The sequence below is a fragment of the Nestor notabilis genome, unplaced genomic scaffold (genome assembly GCF_000696875.1).
Source record: "Nestor notabilis isolate BGI_N333 unplaced genomic scaffold, ASM69687v1 scaffold10280, whole genome shotgun sequence".
In the NCBI taxonomy this organism is placed as follows: domain Eukaryota; kingdom Metazoa; phylum Chordata; class Aves; order Psittaciformes; family Psittacidae; genus Nestor; species Nestor notabilis.
The window spans coordinates 24,038-49,028 of record NW_009912456.1 but is presented as its reverse complement, the minus strand read 5'-3'; the positions used below and the strand labels follow the sequence as shown (position 1 = coordinate 49,028).

Genomic DNA, 24,991 nt, shown 5'->3' with positions numbered 1-24,991 from the left:
TGGACCTGTATGATTCATATATTTACTTCTGTGTTGAGCATGGCACGCACTCGTCTTTGGGTTACAATAGCAAAAGATAGGAAGGCATAGTCCCATGCTGTCCGAGATAATAATCTGCTTGCTTCAGGTTCTTTCAAGTTTAATTGACTGAGGCATGTGAGACATTACTGGGAAAAATAATTAAAAAAAGCATTAAGTGACTCCATCATAATCAACTGAATCGTCTGAAAATGCACAGCTGCAAGTGGTAATGTTGCATAAAAATGTCCTTGTAAAGTACCAGTGAGGGTACTTTCAGCTGTAACAGTTTGCTGAGGATCATAGTCTTTGTTTCTGCTATAGCTGCTAAAAGCAGAGTGATAAAATAGAACATGGCGTAGGGGCACAGTATTAGAAGAGACGTTACATGCCTGTGATCTCTTAGCCGTGCAAGTTTTTGAATTCCAGAGATAATCTTTCCATGCTGCAAAACTGTCCAAGATTTTTAGAAGGATATTACTGGAACTTTAATTGTGAGGCAGTACATGGACAGGATTTCATTACTGTTTTAGCCCAGATTGCTAGAAGTCTGTAAATCTGAGTGTTACTTACTTACGATTAATTAAATATCGGGTTAGTATTTGGTTCAGAGACAAAATTAACAGCTTCTGGGCCAAGAGAGGATGAGGTTATGCATTCTTGCCACTGAAATGAAGAGAGCTGAGGAAGATAGGTAACATGTGTGTACATTTCTAAGGTCTGCACTGTCCTCAGGATGTTCTGTAAAAGCACTGGAGACCTTCACGTAAGGTGAAGCTCTTTGCAGTGGTCACTGCAAATAAAATATGTGTATCATGCACGTAATTTCTCTTTCAGCTCCTTAATGTAGAATGCTAAATATTGCACTATTTCTATAGTATGGAAATTAGTATAATAAGTAGTATTTCCAAGTAGTATAGAAATAATAGCCTTGTGAAAAATGCAGAAGGCAAAGCAAATTCACATCACAAAAATGGGAAACTGGTTTGTGCAACACATGTTGAACAGGTGAAAAAAGAAAATACAGTGAAGAGATAGTGCCAGGTAGTCTGTGCATTCTGAGTAAGTATTCTACTTTAAAGAACATTTAGGTGTGCATGGAGGCAAAAATCTAAACCTCACTAGTTTAGATTAAGAGTTACCGAGAACATGATAAGCCTATATGCAAAAAGGCATTTACACTGGAGTACTTCTAGACAGATTCAGTGTTGTGTTTTTGAAGCATTTTGCAAAACGTAATTCCTGTCATCTTCCTTTTGCTTACCCATACACAATACTGTTTCAAGAGCTGGCACCCATTTCTGACAGCTGTATTTGGAAGATTGAGTCACTGTTCTAGCTTTCTAAATGCTTCATAGTTCAAAAAAGGGAGAGACAATATTCAAAACACATATTTTCAGTAGTTACTTTCATCATGCTTTTTTTTTTCCATAATGAAGGTACATGGGAACTGTTGTATAGACTGAAAGAGAGTTTGTTAAAGTCTATTTCCCAGTGTTCTGCGTTTTTTCTAGCGCTTTAGAACAACTGGCAATAATGGTTAAATGACAGCATAAATACAAGAGTCTTGCGAGACATGGTATAAACAGGAAACAGAATTGTTTAATACCACTGTTTTGAGCAGAAATGAGGTTCGGCTGTGTGGTGTATGTGTTAACTGTATCTATGCTCCACTCTCAGCAACTGACTGATCATGTCAGTGGAAGCACTGCTTTAAAATAGTGTTTTGAAACAGACGCAGAAAATGTGGATTTTGCTAATTTACCTTTCTCTCCCCTGGAAAGGGTATTGTTTTCCTTGGAAAATGTTTTCATTATAATAGAACAAAATTATTTGTTTCTTAACTTTTTTTTTTTCTTTTCATTTTCTTTCATTTCCCTGAGAATTGTTCTAGCGTGGGAATAAAAAAGACAGTGAAACATAACATGTGCCAGTAGTAACAAGAGCAAGTCAAATGAACCTTGGAAGATTTTCCATGAACTGTACTTCCAATTTTTATAGCTTTCCTGGTTTCTAGCAATCCATAGGCTTCAAAATTACCCACAAAAGCTGTAAAGAGAGAACAAGGTAGACAGTCTCCTATCACCAGATCTTGAGGTAGAGCTCTCAGCTAATGGAGCGCGTTGTTCTGCACATTTTTTTTTTAAATTTAAAAGCAGAAAGGCGGATCTTGTAATTCTCAGTGAAAGATAAATGTCTAACATTGCTCATGCTTAGTGAGGGTTATCAAGAAAGTAACTTGTGATTACTTTAGAAGTTGATAATTTCAATGGAGATTTTTTTTTTATATTTTTATTTTAATTAAAATAGTTCACAAACCAGGCTAAATAAATCATCCATTAATCCTTTGTTTTTCTGAAATTATTTGAAACTCCTAAATAACCATTAAGGGCCTTACACAAGCACTGGCCCCAGAAGGTCATCTGTGTATGAAGAAACAGATTTTTACAGAAATCAGGCAGGTAGTGACACCTCCTGAACCGTTGCTTTGCCACACAGACAGTAGATCTATTAAATCTCTCTCAAACTAGAGAAGGAAACCTGAGGCTGAATTCCCAGTCTGCTTTTAGATGAGTGAGAAGGATTCAGTATTCTGCACACACTGCCCCTTCCTAAACTACTACTGAGTAGTGTGTGTATGGGGTTTGTGTGTTAGCTGTATTTTTTTTAAGTGAAGATATAACCCCCCCCCCTCCAACTTTGTAAGTATCCTTTTAAGCTCCGTGTGCAGCTGCCTCAGTGCTGATCTGTGACACTAACTTCCCCTTCTCCCCTCCTCTTTTTTGTATCTGCCTGTTTCCCAGGAACTGGAACTCTTTTGTATTTCTTCGTAAATATGTTTCTTGGCTGGCTCCTAGATTATTTATGTTAAGCTGAAACTAGTATCTGTGTAGAGGATGAAGGCAAGGTTTTGAAATTGGAACCTTGCTGTGGAACTGCACATAATACCAAACACATTGAGTCAGTGTTTAATAACGTCACCTGAAAACATTTGTTCACTTTAAGAATGGTGGGAACTTCCCCTGCTCAGCTGTGACCTGGAAAACACACCCTTTTCATCTGGAATAGCCAAGGAGTTACTGGTGGCTGAAGGAGGAGTAGTACTTTCCTTAGGGAAGGACATCCAAGGATATCTTGGTAACAGAGATGTGACTCACAGAGACTACAGGTTCTAGTATGTAATGAAATGTGTGATTTGACTGAAAGGCTGCTCCATGAAAGGCAATTTGTTGGGTGTTCTCTTTTATGCTAGTTAAAGCCCCAACCCTGCAAACTGCATCCAAACAGTCAGCCCTAAACTATATTGATATCTGGGGGGATTTACTGTTTTGTGGGGATACGTGAAAGGGTTTCGTAGCAAGATCATAGCCCAATGCTATGCATGGGAGCTTTGCAAATCACTGCCACGGCTGTGCTTTTGATTTAGTGTCAGTATACAGGCTACTGGGATTAAATGTGCCAGGATAACAGTATTTTTTGTCAGTGCTCCAGATTAGCATGCAACCAACTCATGTATGTATACTTCTCTGCAAAAGAATAACTTCCATTCTAGGATGTTACAATTTCTATCCGATTTATGTATACCTATATGTATGTGTGTTCGTGTGTTTACTTACTAGTTTTCAAAAGTCTAGTACCATTCAGAGTACTTTGACTTCCTTTTCCACCTAGATCGGCAGATTGGTTATTGGACAGAACGGTATCTTATCCACACCTGCTGTTTCATGTATCATCCGAAAGATCAAAGCAGCTGGTGGAATTATTTTAACAGCTAGCCACAGTCCTGGGGGACCCGGAGGAGAGTTTGGAGTCAAGTTCGAGGTTGCCAATGGAGGTAGGGTTGTTTCTTTAATAACACATTGTAACATTGCATCTTGGTATGATGATGTTGTGGTTTAAACCAGGACAGATGAAAATATGCTGACAAGGATAAATAGCTGACTGCAACTGTGTGTTTTTCGTTTATTCTGGTAAACCTATGAAGAACATAAACATATAAATTTTTATTTGTATTTTTTTCAGTAATAGGAGTGTATTTTTTTACATGGGTCTGTACAATAAGCATTCAATGTTCATTGAAAGTCTTTGTGGTAGCTGTAAGATTTCTATAAACAAGAAGTTTGCCATCCCATTTTTATAGCATTTTGTGTAGCCTGCCAGGTCATTGTAACAGTTCTGATCCTTTTATAAAGATGCCTATGAGGGAGCTCTGTTGTGCTCATATTACTGTGTTGCTCCTCTTGGCATTTACTTTCAAGCTTGTGGTTTCAGAAGTGCTGTAAGCAGTGTAACTCATTGGCTTGTATGGAAGGAAGCATTTTCCATGTTTGCCCAGGAAATAACTGCTCTTACTGAGGGAGAAGGTTGTACCATTTTAACTATTGCAATTACACTGTTGAATAATGGGAGTTCTGTATATAGCTACTGTCTTGTTTTCCAAAATTGGCAAACTACCATATGTAGGTATGTTATACATTATGTTTTATGTTACAGATCTGCGTACACCCATAAAACATCTTGTGTACCTCACACATGTAGAGAGTGCTTTCCATCTGAAAAAAACTGAACGTGCTTCTAAAATAATGTTTCCTTCCCCATTTTGAAGGTGGATGAACTTGAGAAGGGGATGCTCTCTCCAGTTCCTTGTTTAATTGAAAAATGTGCGTGGTTAAACCTGTGTGATTTTATAAACTGAATAGGCTTGAATCCCAGAGAGATTAAAGGGACTGTGTAAGGTCAGACAGTGAGAAAGCCGGGGTCACAGCACTGTCATACCAGAGCCAAACTGTTAGATGCATTAGCACTCTATAAACTTTAAAATACCGTATATACCTAGACTCTGTTTGATTAATGGTTAACAGTTGGTGGGGCATTCTTTTTAATGTGCTTTGCCTTTCTGAAGAAAATTCAAACAGGCTATTAGGCTTTAAATATGAAACACTCCTCAAGCACAGGTTACAAGGGTCAGTTATGTATGATAATCGGCAGGGATGTAATGAGAAGTAGTTGGTTTAAGTTGCAGCTGAGAAAATGTAGGTTCATTATTAGGCAAGGTTTTTGAAAGAATGGTTAGGCACCATGACAAGCCCCTAGGGAAGGCTGTTGTTGCTGTGCTCAGTCTATTTTGCAGATCCAGTCTAGGCAGAAGCGGTTTGTTTCTATAGATACAGGAGATAATGCAGAGCAACACTGTTGGATCTCTTTAGCTGGCAATATTAGTAGACGGTACATCCATCTATCAAGAATGATTTGGAACTAATGAAAGCCACCCCTTGGATGGGTTTGGATTGGATAAGTAAGAAGTCGTTTTCTAAGCCAAATAAAGAGTTAAATGAGGCCATCCGGTTCAATGTATCTGAGATGGAACACCCTAATTGACATGGCAAAGCTGCACTGATTATACTAGCTCTACAGAGGAGTGGGAAGTTGGCACTGGAAAGACAGACAGAGGCTTTGGAATAGGTGAGAGATCATATAAAAGAATAAACAAAGTAATTTTTCAGAGTGGAAGTGCGGCCCAGAAACGCTCCTTGTTGTAACTCAGGCTCAACACTCACACTGCATATGGCATAGCTCATCTGGTAATGTTTGCATCAAGTCTGCAGCTCTTCCTTGATTGACAATAAATCTTTAAAAATAGAGCCAGTCTTCAGGATTTGGCAGTAAAAGTAATGCACAAGTAAGATGTGATTTCTGTTTCTGAATGACATAACTGCTTCAGGTCATAATTGCTTGTTAAGCAATTAAGATATTTTGAATTCTAACGAAGATACATTTCATTAAGCCATTGAAGGAAAACTGCAATAGAACACCACTGTCAAAATGCTAGGACTTTTAAAAGTGACAATTATATCTAATGAAATAATATGAAACCCAAAGCTGTCTCACCTTTACAAGTGTGCATTTGCAGGAAGCCCTATGAAACACCAGAAACTGCAGCTGAAGACAGGCTTTCCTTTAATGTATATGTCGAGACTCCATGTAGAACAAAAAATGTTAGTCTTTGAGCAGTAAACCCAAAGAAGGGTGGCTGTGGGTTTTTAGCTTCCCTCACCACCCTGCTGTGGATAATGATTGAGTTGAATAGTCTTTGTGAATCAAAATGTTGCAAGTAATGCAGTATATTTCCAGGTTACATTTTTTCAACAGATATTTTAAACCTGTGTTAACACTGAAAGAACAGACTTCATTTACCATAGTTCTTTCTTTGGGTTTATTCCTTAATAACTCAGATATATTCAGAAAACTTTTCATTATAGCACTCACTTTTTAAGTAGGGAACCTTCATTTAATAAAAATTACCCACCACATTTTTTTTTCTTACAGGACCTGCTCCAGATATCGTTTCAGAAAAAATCTATCAAATCAGCAAAACTTTGGAGGAATATGCCATTTGTCCTGATCTCAGAGTTGATTTGTCACGCCTAGGAAGACAAGAATTTGATCTGGAGAACAAATTCAAGCCTTTCAGAGGTATCAACACGTGCTTTTATTCATGCTACATCCATTGATTCTAAATATTAGAACTGATGCAGAATGATAATGGGTAATTATTTAAACATACCTTTATTTTTTTATGATGCCTTACTACAAGTTATCAAAATATTAGGCATAGAGGTAAGTGTTGCTTTTGTTTTGCATGTAAGAAAGCTGAGTTACAGCCTTTTAAGTGAAAGAGGCCTTATCGTTTAGCCAAATACCTTTGCCAGATATTTGTGCTTAGGTTTGCTAGTAGTTGAACACCAAACACGAACATTTTTTGATTAGGAGTGGTTTGCTCATGGAAGTCTTAATCGACAAAAGTGTTTGTGAGACTCGCAGTTAGAATCATAGAATCATAGAATAGTTAGGGTTGGAAAGGACCTTAAGATCATCTAGTTCCAACCCCCCTGCCATGGGCAGGGACACCTCACACTAAACCATGTCGCCCAAGGCTCTGTCCAGCCTGGCCTTAAACGTCTCCAGGGTTGGAGCATTCACAACTTCCTTGGGCAACCCATTCCAGTGCCTCACCACCCTCACTGTAAAGAACTTCTTCCTTATATCTAACCTAAACTTCCCCTGTTTAAGTTTAAAGCCATTACCCCTTGTCCTACCACTACAGTTCCTAATGAGGAGTCCCTCTCCAGCATCCTTGTAGGCCCCCTTCATTCTTTTCTAACACTTTCTGAAAAGTTGTGGGATGTGTAAGGCAATACACATCTAGTGACTCCAAATGTAAAGGGAGTGCTTAAACACGTTTCATTGTAAAGGTGTGAATACTTTTATGCCTATACTTGGGTTAAAATGAGCTAAGGCAGCCATTTTGTCCTGAAGGAGTCAAAAGCAAAGGAAGGGGTCCAGACATTTCACATACTGTAAAACTGTGCGGTCTCAAGAACTCTAACTCATTCCTAATGTCCTAAAATTAATGCTAGTTTGTTTTCCACAGAAGCTTTATATTTTGAGATAAAATACATTCTGATAAATAAAGTTTTCATTTAAAAAAATGTTTAATTATGATGAATTTTTTTTATTATTATTGTTATGGCAAAGAACATGTTTGGCTTCTTAGGCAAACAAAAAGCAAAGAAAGTTCAGCTCCAGCACTGCTCTGGAACGATGTGATCGCCACAGTTTAAAATTTTGCTTTTTCAACTTTTTAATCTCTGCAAATTGTATTTTTCTAAATGAAATTGAAGTACCCCTCTTTGCCCTAAAGGTAGTATGAAAATAGGTTTAAAATAATTGCAATTTGTCTGAATGTTTTTCTAAGGAAAAATCATTTCCCAATCATCTCTTCCCAGAGTACATCATCCTGGTACAGCAGAACTGCCAGGGATCCCTAGTGAAGCAGTGTAATTGGCTTATAAGTACATGAATAATCATAGTTTACACAGGCCTGAATGCAGAATAAAAGTGCAGAAAGAATGAAAATAATTCCGATATGTTTAAAACTTCTACTTTTTCAGTTGTATGAACTAACCAAATTTTTCAGTTGTATGAATCAAGACTACAGGGGTATTGAAGCAACTGAGAGTAAACCAGTTGGGTTTGGCAGGAGCTAAAATAAGTTTCAGGCTTTAATCCTACATGTAGTTTATCTTAACATATGTGAGCAGCTTCACTGAAGTTGAGGCATTTTTTCATATATGCAAAACTTAGAGCCTACTTAAACATTGTTGGGAGCAAGGCATAGAAGATATACAGTAGTGTAATTTTAGTGAATCCTTGAGACTTTCAACATACACCATAGAATTAACTAATTTCCAAATAGGTTTTATGGGCTGTTTTTTAGCCTTGAGAACCCTTTTTTTTTGTTTGTTTCTCCAGTCAAGTGTACTGTTGTGATCTATTCTAAGTGTTCTTCTCAGGCTCAATGAATGTCTGTGTCATTTTCATGTTATCCTAAAGAAGAGAATTAGCACAAGGTCAGTGTTTCTGAGCAAACCTGGCTGGTCTTCTAAGTTATAATGTAACTTGTAAATATGATATTTCAAGATATTCATTTAACCAGATAAGAAGATATTTGTATAACATATGGTTTTTAATTTAATCAGGAAAAGTAATACCTTCGAAGGTGACTGAGGAGCATGTTTTTTAACAGTTGTTTGTAACATTATGACAGACTGACTTACTTTCATTTTAATTTGAGGTTTTACATTCGAGAGAACTGAAAAGATTGTAGCTCTCTGCTTTTTGAATTTAAAATTCAAATTATCATGAACTTAGCTAAAACCAGCTGTTGTATCTGAGCCTAGCTTTTTTAAATCAGTGGTATACAAAATGCAGAAGTATAATGGTAGATTGACAACAAACTGAAGACACATATTCCAGCTGCCAGAATTGTGAAGAATAGTCTGTATGTCTCTCCTGATGTATCCTGCAGATGCAGTGCTGTCAGGTAGAAGAATAGAACATGTGGCTTCAACATCATAGACATCTTCCATCCTTTGAGAATACACTTTTTTAGCTTGAAAAGATGTTCAGTGATTTAGTGAGTGACAAATAGAGTTTACTTTGATATATTGTATTCTCATGAATGTTTTCAGTGAAATAGGAAGTGTCAACTTAAATTATCTCTGCAGTCCTTTAGCACGCAAAACTGTTGATTTTTGCAAGGCTTAAAGTTTGATGGTGGTCACACTGAAACCAGTAAGTCTTTGACTTTGCTTCTATGGGCTCCATGTTACGTGGAGGTTGCATGCTTTGATTTTAATGGAGTTGTGTGGCTGGTGGAAGTGTGCTTCAGCAGGTATTTTCCCATGTGCAAACTGTAGTGATTTTTTCCTACATAATTTTTGTAGTGGAAATTGTGGATTCTGTGGATATCTACCTCAATCTCCTTCGAAATATCTTTGACTTCAATGCTATCAGAAATTTGCTGACTGGACCCAACCAGATCAAAATAAGGATTGATGCCATGAATGGAGGTATGAACTTAAGCTGTTATCAGGACGAAATTGTAGGTACACTGCAATAGCTTCCCGATAAAGACCGTACACTACAATAGTTGCCCAATAAAAGTACAGCTTATAAAAGTCAGAGTTTTTAGTAAGGTTAAGGGTAATAAGAAAGGATTTGAACATTATGCTAGTAACAAGAGCAAACTTAACAACTGGCTAGGTCCCTTATTAGGCAAAGATGTTTATCTTTCTTGGTGAAGAAGTGAAGGCCTATGGGTAACAGTGAATAACCACTGGAGCAATCTACCAAGGACAACTGGGGCTTGTCGTTCATTGTGGCATAACATCTAAAGGCTTTCTGGATGAGATGTAGTGAACACTAGAGAGGACAACGTGTATGTGGACAAACTGTCTTCCAAAGTTGGTTTTAGCTCTGCGCCTTTGAAATACGCTTTTATGCCTGTAAGTGTTCATAGTTTAACACTGACATAGAAAAGAGTAGTTTGTCAGGAGTGTACTTTTGGTATGAACCTGAATTACTTTTTACTGTAATTTTACAGAACTAGCACCTACATTTTCTTGAGCGCATTTCTTATATAGTTTTACCTCACATTACAGTTTCTCCAGGTAGCAAGATTTGGCAGTAAGGTAGGAGAAAGAGAGAGCACCATGGTGTGATTCTTTTTTCCTCTGAGTGACCTGTTCACACCTGCCTCGGAGATGCAGAGAGCTCAGTCAGTTGTTAACAGTCCCTTCAGCTGACAAATGCAAATAATGGTCATTCTATATAACAGCATGAGCTGGGGTCTTGGTTGGCTGTATCTTTAATAAAATAAAGAAGTTATTTTGAAGTTAGTCTTGAGGAAGTTTTTATTTATTATCTACATGGTAGTAACTAAAATGTGGTAAAATTCTTCGGTGGACAAACCTATTGTAATTTTAACATGAATTGGAATATTGAGGTAAGAGTATTTCCCGTTTTTATTCCCTTACTGTTTACTTTCCTTGCTATTATGTGTTAAACTGTTGTTTGCATTCCAGGGCACATAGAATAACATCTTATTTTTCTTCTAGTGAGAAAGACTGTCTATGTGTATGGTAACTTTTTTACTTAATAATGGGTAAATAAAACTTGCATCTTTCACCATACAGTGATTACTTTTGTACTTCCACTAGTGGGAAACTGTTTTTTTAGTGCTGAATTGCTAATTGATGTTTACTGGGAGGCAATCACACACTCCTCTTTGAAATGGTAGTTTGGGTTTTGTTGCTAGGACAGATGTATAGAATTGCTCAAAGTATGTTCTGTATCAAGTCTCCATGGTGCTGTGAAAAATTTGAGTGTCAAGCATACGCTTTTGCGACTGCATGGCAGGTTTCTGGTTTTGCAGTTATGGGACCTTATGTGAGAAGAATCCTGTGTGATGAATTGGGAGCCCCTGCAAATTCTGCCATAAACTGTATTCCTCTGGAGGATTTTGGTGGACAACCTCCTGATCCCAATTTAACATATGCAACTGCCTTGCTGGAGGCTATGAGAGGTGGCGAGTATGGATTTGGAGCTGCTTTTGATGCTGACGGAGTAAGTATTTTGATCTGTCTGGAGGTTTCACTGTAGTTGGTTTGTCTGGGGTCAGATGTGGGACATGTAAGTATAATTTATTTGCTTTTCAGTAAGCCGTCGAAGCTGAAAGTGGTGTTACTGTCAGGTACAGATGATATAGCATTTGCAGCCCGTAAATCAGACACATATGTTGTAATTTGTCTCTGCAGATGACTGCAAATCAAGCAGGATTTGAATCAAGAATGAGAATGCTTTAAATATTAGGCTGGTTTTATCTTGTAGTGTTGTAACACTTTTATTCCCTGATTAGGAAGAGACAGCATATATATGTAATACGGACTTGACACAGTAAGTAGTAACTAAGTTAAGTCCTTTTTGGTTAACAGTATAAATTGAGGGATTTTTTTAGCTAAATAAAGCAGTGAATCATAATCGCTGTTTGTTTTAGAGTTCTTTTTTATGTCTTATTATTAGCATTATAAATAGCAGAGTGCTACAGAAATAACTTTCTGTCCAGACAGGGTGGGAGAAAGATGAAAAGGTTCTGAAGAACAGAAGCTGTTTTCTGTTATCGGTAAACACAAAACACCCTCCTATTCCCCATATAGTGCATGCCATTGGCAAAAATATTCTCGTACAGAAGCATTCCCTGGCAGGAATAGACCTACTGAAGTGTCATGTAGGAGACTGAAGCTAGGGTCTGATCTGGAGCTTTGATTTGCAAGGCTGGAGGGAGTGATGGTGTGACAGTAAGATTATAAACCTGCTGGGGTAATGCCAGTAAATTATCCTGCTTGAAGAGGCATGCAAGACTGTTCTTTTTCCCCCTGCCTACAGTAGGTCTAATAAAAGAAATTACCACACCCCAAAACATGGTATTTAAGATGCTTATTTGATTTTGTTTTCTTCTCCAGGACCGCTACATGATCCTTGGCCAAAACGGTTTCTTTGTTAATGCGTCAGATTCATTGGCTATAATTGCTGCCCATCTGTCTTGCATTCCATACTTTTGTCATATGGGTGTCCGAGGATTTGGCAGGAGCATGCCTACCAGCACAGCCCTGGACAAGTAAGATGAAACATTTGTTTGTATCACCTTGGTCATTACATTAGATACCTCTCTGTTTTGTACGATGTAGCAATTCCAAAATTGTGAAGTCTTTTCATAAGAGCTTCTAATTTTCACAGTCCTTATGTGCTTTTTTGTTTTAACGAGTTCTGACCGTATTTTGATCTTACCTAAATTAATTTTACCAACCTTTACTTAGATGAAAATAGGTTAATACAGCCTGGAAAAGAAATAAATAGGATAAATCTTTCTTAGCCTTCAAATACTTGACTTGAAATTCCTTTTCTAAATAACTTTACTCTTTTTTGTAGTAAATAATTATTTACAGCCTGATGGAGCAGCCCTTTTTGAAATTCATGGAAGTTTAAAACAGATAAAGTACTAATTCAGAACTAAACAAGCCTTAAAAAAAACAGACAAACTAACAACAAAACAAAAACTACCAGCCCTCCCCCTTACTTTAAACCATTGAAATATATCATCTATTATGATAGAAAATGTCCCACAGGAGACTGCAGGCAGTCATGAAATCCATTCCCAGTTTCAGGGCAGGTTAAAAGTATGCCTAAAGCTATTTCTGACAAGTCCAGTCTGCTCTTAAGAGACTTGCTGATATACATCCTGGGTTAGCAGATGAATTTTGAACAAGTCTCATCCAGGCCTACATTTTCTGTAAAGATTGGCATAAGAGGATTAAGCTAAGTATTATTGTTTTACATATTTTGTGTGGAAGAACATTCACTGCGTAAGTTGTATCTCAATGTTGATCTGGTTGCATAGCTTTACTAATATAAGAATGACCTCTTGCCCTGTTAATTGTGTTTAATCAGGAAACAGTAATTTCAAAGCGAAATGTAGCTTGTATGGAATGGATGGTTGCTCTTGGAAAAACAAGGGTACTAAGGTGCTTCCCTAATCAGGACATTTCTAAAGTTACTAAATTCAGAGGTAGCAGCTTCCTTTAACACTTGACAAAGTCTTCAGAGAACTATTACTTAGTTGTAGGTAGATGGTCTAGTTTAACATTAGGTCAGGGTTTGCAGTAATTTGTTTATTCTGTTTAGAGATCTGAAAATCTCATTGTTTAAGTGGAAGCTACCGTTATTTTGAAATACTGTGTAAAATAGTAGAGGCTCATTTTTGGATATAAACCCTAGGATGTCTGCATTCCTGGAAGACTTGAAGAAACTGTGACATTAAATACGTTTTTCTGTCTTTTTTCCTTAAAGTTCAGTAAATATGTCAGAATGTATGAATGTTCTGAAGTCTCCTTCAATAACACTGTGGCTATTTGAATTATGTTCTTGACAATGTTTGCTTGACCTTCTGAGCACAGATTGTCTCATGGTGATGACTGCCTTATTTAGTTCTGTGTAGCTAAGTCTGATTATTAAATAAAACTGAGCAATTGATAATGATGGAAGGATATAAATATTTTCCCAACCATTCTTACAAACGTTTATTATTATGATGTTTGCAGACTGTATCCAGGACACTTGAATTTTTTTTTTCTTCCATTTTGCAGTTGTCTTTTTTTTAGATTTTAAAGCTACATGTTTTCAGAGTTGGTCACTTTTGTTTTGTGACTCATTTACACACATGACAGTACAAAATTCTAATTTTCTGTAAAAATACCATGATGTTGTCCAGACATTCTCATGCTTTGGTGGCCAAAATTACATAATCTGCTTAATTTAGAAGTGCCAGTGTCGAACTCACTCACTGAAGAGCCCAGCTTAGTTCTGAAATCACAGTTAGTAGTTCTTAAGGTCACTTTTAATCATTGAATCATACAATACTTTGGCTGGGAAGGGACCTTAAAGATCATCTACTTCCAACCCCCTGCCATGGGCAGGGACATCCTCCACTAGACCAGGTTGCACAAAAGCCCCAGCCTGGCCTTAAACACTGCCAGTGATGGGGCATCCACAGCTTCTCTGGGCAACCTCTGCCAGTGTCTTACTACCCTCCCAGTGAAGAATTTTTTCCTTGTATCTAATCTAAATCTACCCTTGTTCCATCTAAAGCCATTCCCCTTGTCCTGTGACTACCTACCCTTGTAAAAAGCTCCTCTCTGGATTTACTGTAAGCCCCCTTTAGGCACTGTAAGGTGTCCCCTGAACCTTCTCTTCTCCAGGCTAAACAAGCCCAACTCTCTCAGCCTGTCTCCATAGCAGAGGTGCTTCAGCCTCCTGATCATCTCCATAACCCTCCTGTGGACTCACTCAAGCAGGTCCACGTCCCTCTTGTGTTGGAGGCCCCAGAGCTGGATGCAGTGCTGCAGATGGGGTCTCATGAGGGCAGAGTGGAGGGGCAGGATCACCTCCTTTGACCTGCTGGTCACCCTCCTTTGGATGCAGCCCAGGATACGGTTGGTTTCTGGGCTGCAAGCGCACACTAGAGCCAGCTCATGTTCAGTTTCTCATTGACCAACACCCCCAAGTCCTTCTCCGCAGGGCTGCTCTGAATCTGTTCTTCACCCAACCTGTAGCTGTGCCTGGGATTGCCCCAATCCAGGTGTAGGACCTTGCACTTCACTTTTTTGGACTTCATGAGGTTGGCACTGGCCACATCTCAAGCGTGTCCATTCCCTCTGGATGGCATCCCTTCCCTCCAGCGTATCAACCGAGCCACACAGCTTGGTGTTGTCAGCAAACTTGCTGAGGGTGCATCAATCCCACTGTCCATATCACTGACAAAGATGGGAATGATTGTTTAAAAATACTTAGAAAAGTCTTCTTTGTTAGTGAATTTAAAGAAATAAATGAAGGAAAAGGCCAGCTGTTATCTACATCATGTAATAGTATGGACAAGAATAAGAACAACACTTGATTAACAAGGGAGAGAAAGCATTTAATTAAACAGAGTACTTAAAAACCAGTTGTACTTAAACAGAGATTTCTGCTGTGCTGTTGAGTGACAATATTCCTTATTTCTGCATTTTGTTCTAACACTAGAAAATAGAGAAATCATGTTAAAGTAAAAATGATTGAAAATGGCATGTCAACATTTGTAACAGTAGGTGCAGTAGGATAGCAGAAATGGTGCCTAGCAAAAGAAACTTAGGTTCTATTCGTTGGTCTTCCTGAAGAAGATAGGAAATACTAACTTCAAGCACACCTAACTAGGATTTAGTAATACAGTCACTAGTCCATGAAAAATTAAAGTGTTTGAAAATCTTTTCCCAATGGATGTTACTGGAGTAGGGAAACAGAGATAATGATGGTCTAAAGGATCTTTTTTTTCGTGAGAGAAAGCTGAATTCTGCTGGAAACACTTCATTGTATTTGATAGTGTCATCACAGTGTCTCTGGCATAACACTTCTTCAGTCATCAGAGCCCTGCTATTGTCTGAAAGGTGTAATTCGATTTGTGTCTACAAAATGGATCTTCTTATTGTAGTGTACCCAGCTGTCTCTTTTCGCCTGCTTCTGGACCTTGGTAATATGAGTAGCTCTCATGTGAGGGAATTGGATCAATTCGTGTCCACTTGGCTACTGTCTCTGGAGGTCATGGGTCTCTCTCCTGAAGTCTGTGCTAGAGAGCATTTGAAAATCGCCTCTTATGGTCTGTCTATATTGTGTGTCCACAGTTTAGCCTGAATCATTGAACTAGAGCTTTTCCTTAGCTATATAAATAAACTCATACATAGTGCTTGAAAGAAAGGATTTTAAAAATCTGATGTTTTTTCCTTTGTGTGCATGGTGGTGTGTTGTTTTGTAGCTCTTCAAGGAGCATTTTTACACTTAAACAGAGGGAAACAATAATCCACAGGACTCTAAATGTTGCTTAGGAATACAGCACTAACAAATGGAGCAGTGGATTACAAGAGAATTCACCCAAGATCTTTAACATTTACATGTGTTTGCTTGAAGTGGCTGGTGGAATATACTAGTATGTACTGTAGGGAGAGGTAACACTTGACAGGAAACATCTGCTTCAGTACGCTCCAACGTCAACAGGACTGTGCCAGTATGTCTCCAGACTTCAATTCTTTAGTGATATGTACCCTTAGGTTGGTGTTCTTTTTCTTTTGGGGAATGCAAAGCTATGTACCCTGTTCAACAAACTATTCTTTTTTAGTATCATTGTATTCTGATTTATCTGATGTCTGCATAACAGGAAAGGAAATGAAATACTGAGATGTTAGCTAGTGAGAATCACAAGGGTGAACAGAATTTATTTCTGTAGGAGTTATGAAGCTGAGTGGTTGTGGAAAATAGTGGTCGACTCAGTATGTGAAGAGAGTTGTTGAGAGAATACTACGGTGTCTAGCATTATCTGGTACCTTGTTTCTATGGCCAGGTCATTTCAACAGCATGTGGGTGCTTTGATTATACTCATCTTGAGAAAAATCTAAGCACCTTACCTTGCAGAACCCTGCCAATTTACATCTGGTAGCCTATCTTTTAATGCAACTTCAACACGTCAGTGTACTGTCTCTGATTGTCCATTTACTATATGGTCAGCTAGACTCAGGTTTTAAGGAAGCCTGCGGGGACACAGTGTTCTGACTTGTGTTCATGCAGAAGGGCAGAGATGTGATGAGCTCTAAACAAGCTGCCTTGGGTGCAAGGAAGGAGGCTGACCCTGGCAGCAGGAAACTTAAAATCATAGTACTAGTTCAGAGTAGTGTCCATTTTGTCTGAAGCAGAGCAAGAAACTTTGCTTAAATTATGGAACCATAGAATCATTTAGGTTGGAAAAGACCCCTGAGGTCATTGAGTCCAGCTACTTCTCCTAGGCTTCCTGTTCTTCTTCCACCTGTTCCTTCTGCTACTTCTTTTCCCCCTTTTTCTCCTCTACTCTTTTTCTTCCAGCTTTTATTTCTTCTATTCTTTTGCTAGATACTTCCTCCTGATTTTGTTCATCTTCGTTCTTTTTATTTATTACCTTCCTGTCTTCTTCCCTCTCTTCCTCTTTTCTAATCTCTTACTGATCCGGTTCCTGCTGCTTTTCTTCAAAGTCTTCTTCCTCTTCCTCTTTCCTCCAGTTGCCTTCTCATCTTCCTCCTCTTGCTTGCCTCCTGTTGCCTCCTCTTGCTGTCTTCTTCTTCTTCCTGTTGCCTCCCCCTCTCCTTTTGCTTCCTGTTTTCTGCTGTCTCATCCTTCTCCCACTGTTGCCCCCTCTTGCCTCATCCTCCAGTTCCTTCCTTTTGCCTCCTTCTCTTCAGTTTCCTGTCCCCTCCTGTTGCCTGCTCCTTCTTTGCCTTCTGTGTGCCTCTGTATGCTTGCTCCTTTGAGACAGGAGCCTCAAACGTTATAAGCATCAATGAATGACACAAAGACAGGATGAAAAATACTAATTCAACTGTCGTCTTACAATTGTTTTGTCCAGCTACCTAACAAAGTTTGCCCAGTTACGGCAAAGGCAAAGGGTGGATTTCTGCTTACTCATTATTAGTAGGTGGGTTGCTTTCTCTTACTGTTTAGAGAGGAGCAACATTGCTCCAGTTTTTACTTCATTGTAAGAAATAAGAAATAAAGAGTTGGCTGTTTGTTAGAGACTGCCTAAAAGAGGTCCTTTTTTCATCCTCTGCTTAGGTCAGTTTGCTTATGTCTCTCATTCCTACCTGGAAGAACTAGAGAGGCAAATTAAGGAATTTTTCCAACATAGACTTCTCCAAGTTATAAATACATCTTTCTACATGGAGGATACTGCATTCCCTCTGTGACTGTGATTTGTTCAAGTTATGCCAGTTGTGACCTCACTTTTTATCTTTCTTCAGTAGGATAAGTCAGTCTCACTTTCTCTTATCTGGAATAGGCTTGCTGTGAATTTTTTAAGACACCTCTGTCAAACTGAGTCCCTGTCACGTACAAGCAGTTTTTAAATTAGATGGAGCTGAAGGACAAGTGCTGTTCTGGAATGCTGCAGAAGGACAACTGCATAAAACCTTCATGAATATAATTTAAGATGTTTGAAGCATAATAGAAAGTTTTCAAGCACTGTGATGGGAAATTCGCTGAGTATTTGTAACTTCAATAACATTGCAATATTAAAAATAGCCATATATGTCCTCTGTGAACCTGTGTATCTATAAAGAACAGTAGTTCTTTAGAGAAAGGTGTGTTCTCTTCGTTCAAAAGGAAAAGATGAGTTGAAAAGTGCAGTGTGTGCTCTGTTTCTAGCTTAAGCTTTGGCTGTAGATGAGGTCAGTTTATCTATCAAAGTTAGAGAGCAAGATGTGGTGCTTGGTGAGACATAAATAGATCCTGTAAACTTGATTGCTCTTGTTAAGAAACACGTTTATTCACAGTTCTCACAAACAAACAGACTTTTTTTTTTTGCTTAATATGCCAAACATGAAAAACTATCTGAGAAAAATTAACTTTTTCCAAAACATTCTGAGCAGGCCTTTCACTATGCGATAGATGTTGGGTAACAAAAAGGCCACATTTTTCTTAGTGCTGCATCTGTCTTATATGTCAAAAAGTGTACAGCTATGAATAAACAACAGGAATTCCTAGAAATGTCCTTAAAAAAAGTAAAAAAGCATTTTAATTCAAAAAATCTGAGGATTCCCACGTGGATTAGTGTGTCTGAACATGCTTGTATCAGCCCAAGAGCAACCTCTCCCATCACAGGATTTTTTTTTTTAAATGGATGACCCTCATGGAGGAGGGCTTCTTGATTTCAAAGAAAACTTATGGCACAGAATTGCAAAACAGTGTGTTTAAAATTCTGCTTCTTATGTGTATTAGAATACAATCTTCTGCTAAGTTACTGTGATTGTTCACAGATCAGGAAGACAGGAAAGTTTGGGTGTTTTGAAGGTCTTTGTAAGCCTGTGACAGAGCGAGGGTACTTCACATTATTTGAAGATGTTTGCGACTCCTGTTAGAACAGATCTTACTTGAAGTTATAGTCATTTTCTCTATTTCTATGAATGTTACGAAGTTGTGGAACTGCTTTCTTACTTACCCTTCCCAGCCAAGTAACACAACCACACAGAGAGCTTTCCAATTCTCACTCTCTAAAATCCACAGAACTGTTTGCGAAAGACAAAAGCACAACTAGTGTAAGGAAGGAAATCTGAATCTAAATGGCATAATTAGGGAGCTTCTAGAATAAATCATGTCTAACCAACCTGATTGCCTGCGTGATAAAGCAATTGTTGATAAAGTTAGGGCAGCAGATGTCTTCTGCCATTTTAGCAAAGCTTTTGACACTGTGTCCCACGTTATTCTTGTATCCAACTCAGAACTTAATGATTTAGATGGTTGGACAACTAGATAGGTGAAAACTTATTTTAGTGATGAGGCTCAAGAGCTGTTGATTAATGAGCTGGTAAAAAGTAGGGTATTGCAGGGGTCTGTTCTGTGGCCTGTCCTGTTTAACATCTTCATGAGTGGTCTGGAGGAGCGGATGGGAGGCACTCTTAAGTAAGTTTGCAGATGACAGGTTGGGGGGACTACAAGTTGATATGCTGGAGGGCAGAGCTGGCAGCCAGGGGAACATGGACAGCTGTGGGGAATGGATGTACTTACAGCTATGCATGGTGGGAGGACAAGAGACAATAATAATAATTTGAAGTAAGGAAGTTGTTCAGTGTCCAGCTGGATAAAGTCATGAGCAACCTCAACTTACCTCATAGCTGACCCTTCTTTGATGAGGAGCTTGGACTAGAGACCTGCCATGGTCACTTCCAGTCTGAATTGTTTTATAATGATGTGGCCCTACAAAGAGACCTTTGCTGGGCAGTCCTCATGCTACCAAGATTAAGACTGCCTGCACTCTTGCAGTTCTGTAGTTACCGTGAGTAACAGCAAGTTAATGTACAGAAAACCTTGATGTTGCCTTAAATTATTTACTTCTTTATTTTCTTCTAAACTAAGGAATTATCCAACTGGAGAAATGATGCTTCTGATATGTACCTAAGGATATTATTTCTCTAATATTGAGACAATTTAGAGTACTGAAACCCCAGTTTGAATGGCTGTCAATACGGAATTTTGTACCACGCGTTGTGGTTATACTCACATCTGTTTTGCATCGTTGTCAATGAGCATAGGCTTTTGAACAGTACCTTTTGAACGATCTGACCTCATTGTAATAAGCCTAAAAAGGGTAATGATTATGGGCCATCTGTCCTCCTGAGTTAATGGAGGGTCTTTTCCCTGTGTTTAGTTCACAGGATTATTGAATTTCCTGTAAAAGACCACAGGTCTTGCCAGTCATTAGTGATGAAATTACTGAGGCTCTCTTCAGTAAACAGCTGTAGAAGGATGTAAGGATAATACCTTTCCCTTTTCTCCATTCATGACATTCCTTCTCTTTTCTGGTATAAATGCATCTTCCTGACATTTTTTGCAGAATAAAAGTACTTATTCCTTCTTGCCTTCATAGACCATTTTTATTGCTGGAAAACTCACAAGTTTTTTATGCAGCAGTGATCATGCAGGACGTGAGGCTAGAATAGAAAATGTCCCTGTTTGAGGGTGGGGAGGTGTGAAAGCTTTGAGTGTTGGTAGTTCCTGGTTCAAGCTTTGTTTTCTTTCCTCATAGTTACAGAGGAACATGTTACAGACCCTTCTGACATTCCATTGTTGCACTAAATAGTTTTTACTAAATCCTTAACAGGACAAAGCCTGCTTACAGAGATTGATTTGTGTCATTTTGTGCTCAGTTGTATCTTCTATTGGTAGGTGAATTTCCTTTTCAGGAAAGCAAAGGATAGGCTTGCTTTAAACATCCTGAGTCATTTTGTTTCTGTTCTTTCCATGCATTAAGAAGATTGTCCTCACACCTGCATTATTCAGGAAGCCAGTAATAAGGCAGGCTGTTAACACAGCATACTACAGCATAGCAGTGATGGCTGTTTTTCTGGATGTATATACCAAAACTCTCTTCTTTGCTTGGAGAGCTTAGCTTGTCACAGGCCATAGTGTTGGGAGTGGGACAGACATAGACTGCCTTAAATAATCAGCTGCCGTCATAAAAAAAAGTGAACAGTATCTTTCCCAGAACAGGGCATAATCTTTCTGCTACTGAGCCATGGCAGAATTTGGAGGCTAAAATAAGCTTGGAATCTTTAAAGTAATTACATTTGTTACATACAAGTTCACTGAAAATGCTAGAAGTTATCATACCCTATTGCCATCCATTCCCTTCGTCCTTTAATTTACTGACAAGGAGGAGTTAACTTACTCTATAGGCATGAATGCTGAAGTAGTAATGAAAAGTGATTCTTGTGTCTCAGCCAGGAAGGGCATGAATAACCTTAGGGATTACTGCAGTACATCTGGAGAGCATGGCCACATGCTTGCCAGATGGTTAGACTTTTCTTCATTAGCAGTGTGAACTCTGCAATGAAACCTCAGGTTCTGTGTGGCTCTACAGTACAGGTGTGTGCAATTTGTCACTGGAACAGGCTCCCCAGGGAATTGGTCACGGCATCAAGCCCATCAGGATTCAAGAACCACCTGGATGACGCTCTTAGTCATATGGTTTAGTTTTAGATAGTCCTGCGAGGAGCAGGGAGTTGAACTCGATGATCCTTATGGGTTCCTTCCAACTTGAGATATCCTAGGATTCCAGTTTCACCTCGCAGGGACTCTGAGCATTGTGCCAGCTGGTTTTATTATGTGAAAAACAAAATTCTGTTGGGGTATGTTGCTGCCAAAGCACATCTCTCCCTAATTGTATACTCATAGAAACGCTTGTGTTTACTAGTTGTCTTTAGCAAAGCAGCTTTTGTTTCTTGCTTTATCCTTGCTTTTAGCACAGCCATATCTAGATATTTTATATGTCAACAGCTGTTTCTAGTCATTCTATTACAGCATGTGTGAAGGGGACAATGAAGTTTTCATAAGGCAGGGAGTCAGAGGGGCTGTGTCCTGAAGATTATACTTCCTTTGGGAGCTGACTTTTGAAACATTTACAAAAGCGGGTGCTAGGTTCTGCCTTTTGGATTTGAATCTCAAACTGATGACTAAAGCAACACGAGAACAGCATTTGGTGTGGAACATCATGATGAGTACACCTGTTAACATCCCACACACTGAAGAAAACAATCCCATAATAAGAAAGAGTTACGCGGGCTGCATCTTGTGCAAGCTTTCCAATACTTTTGTAACCAGGAGAAACAGTTGAAAACAACATCAGTTACTGTAATATTTTTTATTAGAAGCTTTCAAACATGTAAGTTTAGGTTCCTGGAAATGTACAGTTCAAAAGACAGTGGTGGCATTTTCATGATCTTGCATGTTACGCACGGGGTGTGTCTGTGTTATTTATATTAAAAAGAAGAGTAATTTCCCATATATATATAGCTTGTGACTGTAATGCGTAAATATTTTTTCACTCTAGCTGATTTGGCTGGGAGACCAGTGAGAGTATTTGTGGTTTCATCACTTATATCAGTTATATCACTCATTTGAGTTTCTGAGAAGTATGGCCTTTGCTGTTGATGAAACTCATTAGGGTTTTGCTGTTCTGCTGTTCAAGTGTACCACTAAAATAACATCATGAGGTTGCCAAAATGTTACAGTGTGGACTAAACCACAGCCTGCAAGCTTCCTTAAAGGATTGTTCTTTTTTGTTTATTTCATTTGGTAGTACATATCTCAGGTGTGATATGTGTAGGACTACTACAGCACCATGGAAACCTGTGCTCTGTGTATTTATTTCCATCACTAACTACCAAGTTCAGCAATATCATACATGAGTGTGTCCTTTTGTTGAAATGCTGTAACATTACTAATCATTATAGATAGTACGGGTTAAATGACATCCATAGTCACTGTAATTCATATTGTTGAAGGGATTTTCAGTGCCCTGTTGTTTGCTCCTTGTTCAAGTTTTTTAATTTTCCTCTTAATTCTTATTGCGTACTTTCCATCTAGGGAAAGTGAGAGAGGAATGCCACATTTTGGCTATTTTCTACCTCTAAACACCACAGCACTGTGGCAGAATTTGCTTTCCCTCTGACTGAGTCTGACAGAACTTTACGGATGAACTTGCAGGTGGCATGCTGCAGGTGCTGCTCCCAATCTCTTTTTCCACAGTAACTCTTATTGTTCCTCTGACAGGTGCACTCACAGCATCCTATGAATCTCCTGTAGTATGCTAGGGAGCTTCCTTACTTAATGTCACTGTGCAGGAATCACAGGTGATTTGACTGGCCTGCAGAGTATTTCTGTGATTTCAGAGAGGTGTCGCATATGTCTCAATACACTGAATGCTTGGGTTGTTAGAAAATAAGCTTATATAGATAGCTCTATTTGTAAATTGGTTGTCAGCCCTTCTGCATTGGTCTACACCAGCTCTTGGTTCTTGAATCTTCCCAAATCAACAGCTAATTCTACATCCCTCCTAGTTGCCTGAATCTTGCTGAGATAGTTCTTCAGAAACACAAGAAATTGTGGTCTGGAATCATGAACCTGTATGTTCTCAGGAGCACTGCTGTGAGCTGATAGATCTGTAAGATTAATTCCTCTTGTTCAAATTAATTAGTTCCCCATCAGGTACACCTAAAGCTTCTTTTGTCAAAACTCTGTACCAGCATGGTTTGTTTTGCTCTTTCTCCCATCATTTAGAAATGCTTAAGAAGCCTGATTCATGTTGGTTTTGCCAATTAGAGATTTTTACTGACATTGTTACAGTCTATAAGCTGCATGCTCCCCATCCATTTTAAATCTGACTTTGCTGCTTTGCAAAAATAGTTTTTGTGGTGTGTATCACTGAGTCTGCATAATCAGAGAGTGAATTGAGGTACTTGTAGCTCACTAGAATGAAGTATTAGTAGAATGTCCTGCTGAGTTTATTGTAACAGTATTTAACTGCAGCTTAAACTAACTCATCAGAGCCTTGCTTTTCTACTCTTATAGCCACCATCAAATGCAGGATGAATCAAGCTCCATATGTCATATGTTTTCAGAGCACGTTATTGTTTGTACCAGATAAGTATATTCTTTGTTCCTCTAGAAGGAGTTGTGGAAAGCCTGGCAGTATCTTTTTGGAAATTCTTCAAACAGATCATTCAGCACATTAAAGTTTGTTACTAATGAATGGATGAGAGTGTTGGCAATGCTTTAGCATGTGTGAGAGTATTCCCATACCTGAGATAAAATGGGCAAAGTGTCTACTGAGTTCCTCCTGCCTGTTGCTCATGCCCCAGTTTAAGGAGAGCTGTTTTACATGCTCCTTACTTAACCAGCTATCTTTAGGATCTTTTAAACATCACTCTGTGACTTGAGAGATAGCTGGGAAGTCACCATACGTGAGTTGAATGCATATGGGCAGAGACTCAGAAAAGAAAAATAACTTTTTAACATTAGGTACCTGTTCATTCCAGGTTTTCTTTTCCCATGTGGATCTGACAAACTGGCCTTCCTCCCACAAGCTTTGGAGTCCATCTCAGCTACCATTCATTCATTAGTGATGACTGATACCTGGCCAATCTATTTGTTGAGCTTTGAGTACAAGGTTAAATAAAGTCATATGAAGGACAGAATTTCCCGTTGGTACTTCTGGTTAAAAGCAAAGGAAGGGTCTGCAAGAGCTAGGCAGGAGGAACACATGCAGGTCTATAGTCTCAGCACAGACAAACATTTCATCTAGCTTCAGTTCACTAAAGAATCGTTGAGCTTCTTTATGCTGTGTGTCTGCAGCATCCTGTTTTTCTATATAGATGTACACAGTGAGGAGAAACCAGAAGTAAGAGGATGAACACATCCATTTTTGCACTTTGAAACTACATCTTCCCTCCCTTTAAAACAATAAACCTTTCAACTTATCTTTATTTACACAGGCCTATCCACCTTGGAATCGTTTTTTGTCTCTTCCTAAGGGCAGTATTTCTGCCTGCAAGGTACTGGATCTGTTAGCAGATTTCTTGGAAACAGGTCTTACTGTACACGTAACCAGTCTTGCTTTATAATGGGTGCTTAATACAATAAAGTAAAATAGTTGACTTTTACTTCTTGGCACCAGTTCAGAAAAAACCTCAAG

The 24,991-nt window shown here is 38.7% G+C and overlaps 1 protein-coding gene across 1 annotated transcript in view; it reads left to right on the top strand.

The window, feature by feature from the left end:
• Positions 1-2,107: 2,107 nt before the first annotated feature.
• PGM5 (phosphoglucomutase 5) overlaps positions 2,108-24,991 on the top strand; it is a gene marked incomplete at both ends in the record, with an annotated part of 43,333 nt that continues 20,449 nt past the window's right edge. Inside the window, 6 exons of the mRNA XM_010019533.1 lie at positions 2,108-2,136; positions 3,691-3,853; positions 6,346-6,492; positions 9,306-9,431; positions 10,796-10,986; positions 11,883-12,037. Coding sequence (XP_010017835.1) covers positions 2,108-2,136; positions 3,691-3,853; positions 6,346-6,492; positions 9,306-9,431; positions 10,796-10,986; positions 11,883-12,037 — 811 coding nt within the window. The remainder of the gene's footprint in view (positions 2,137-3,690; positions 3,854-6,345; positions 6,493-9,305; positions 9,432-10,795; positions 10,987-11,882; positions 12,038-24,991) is intronic.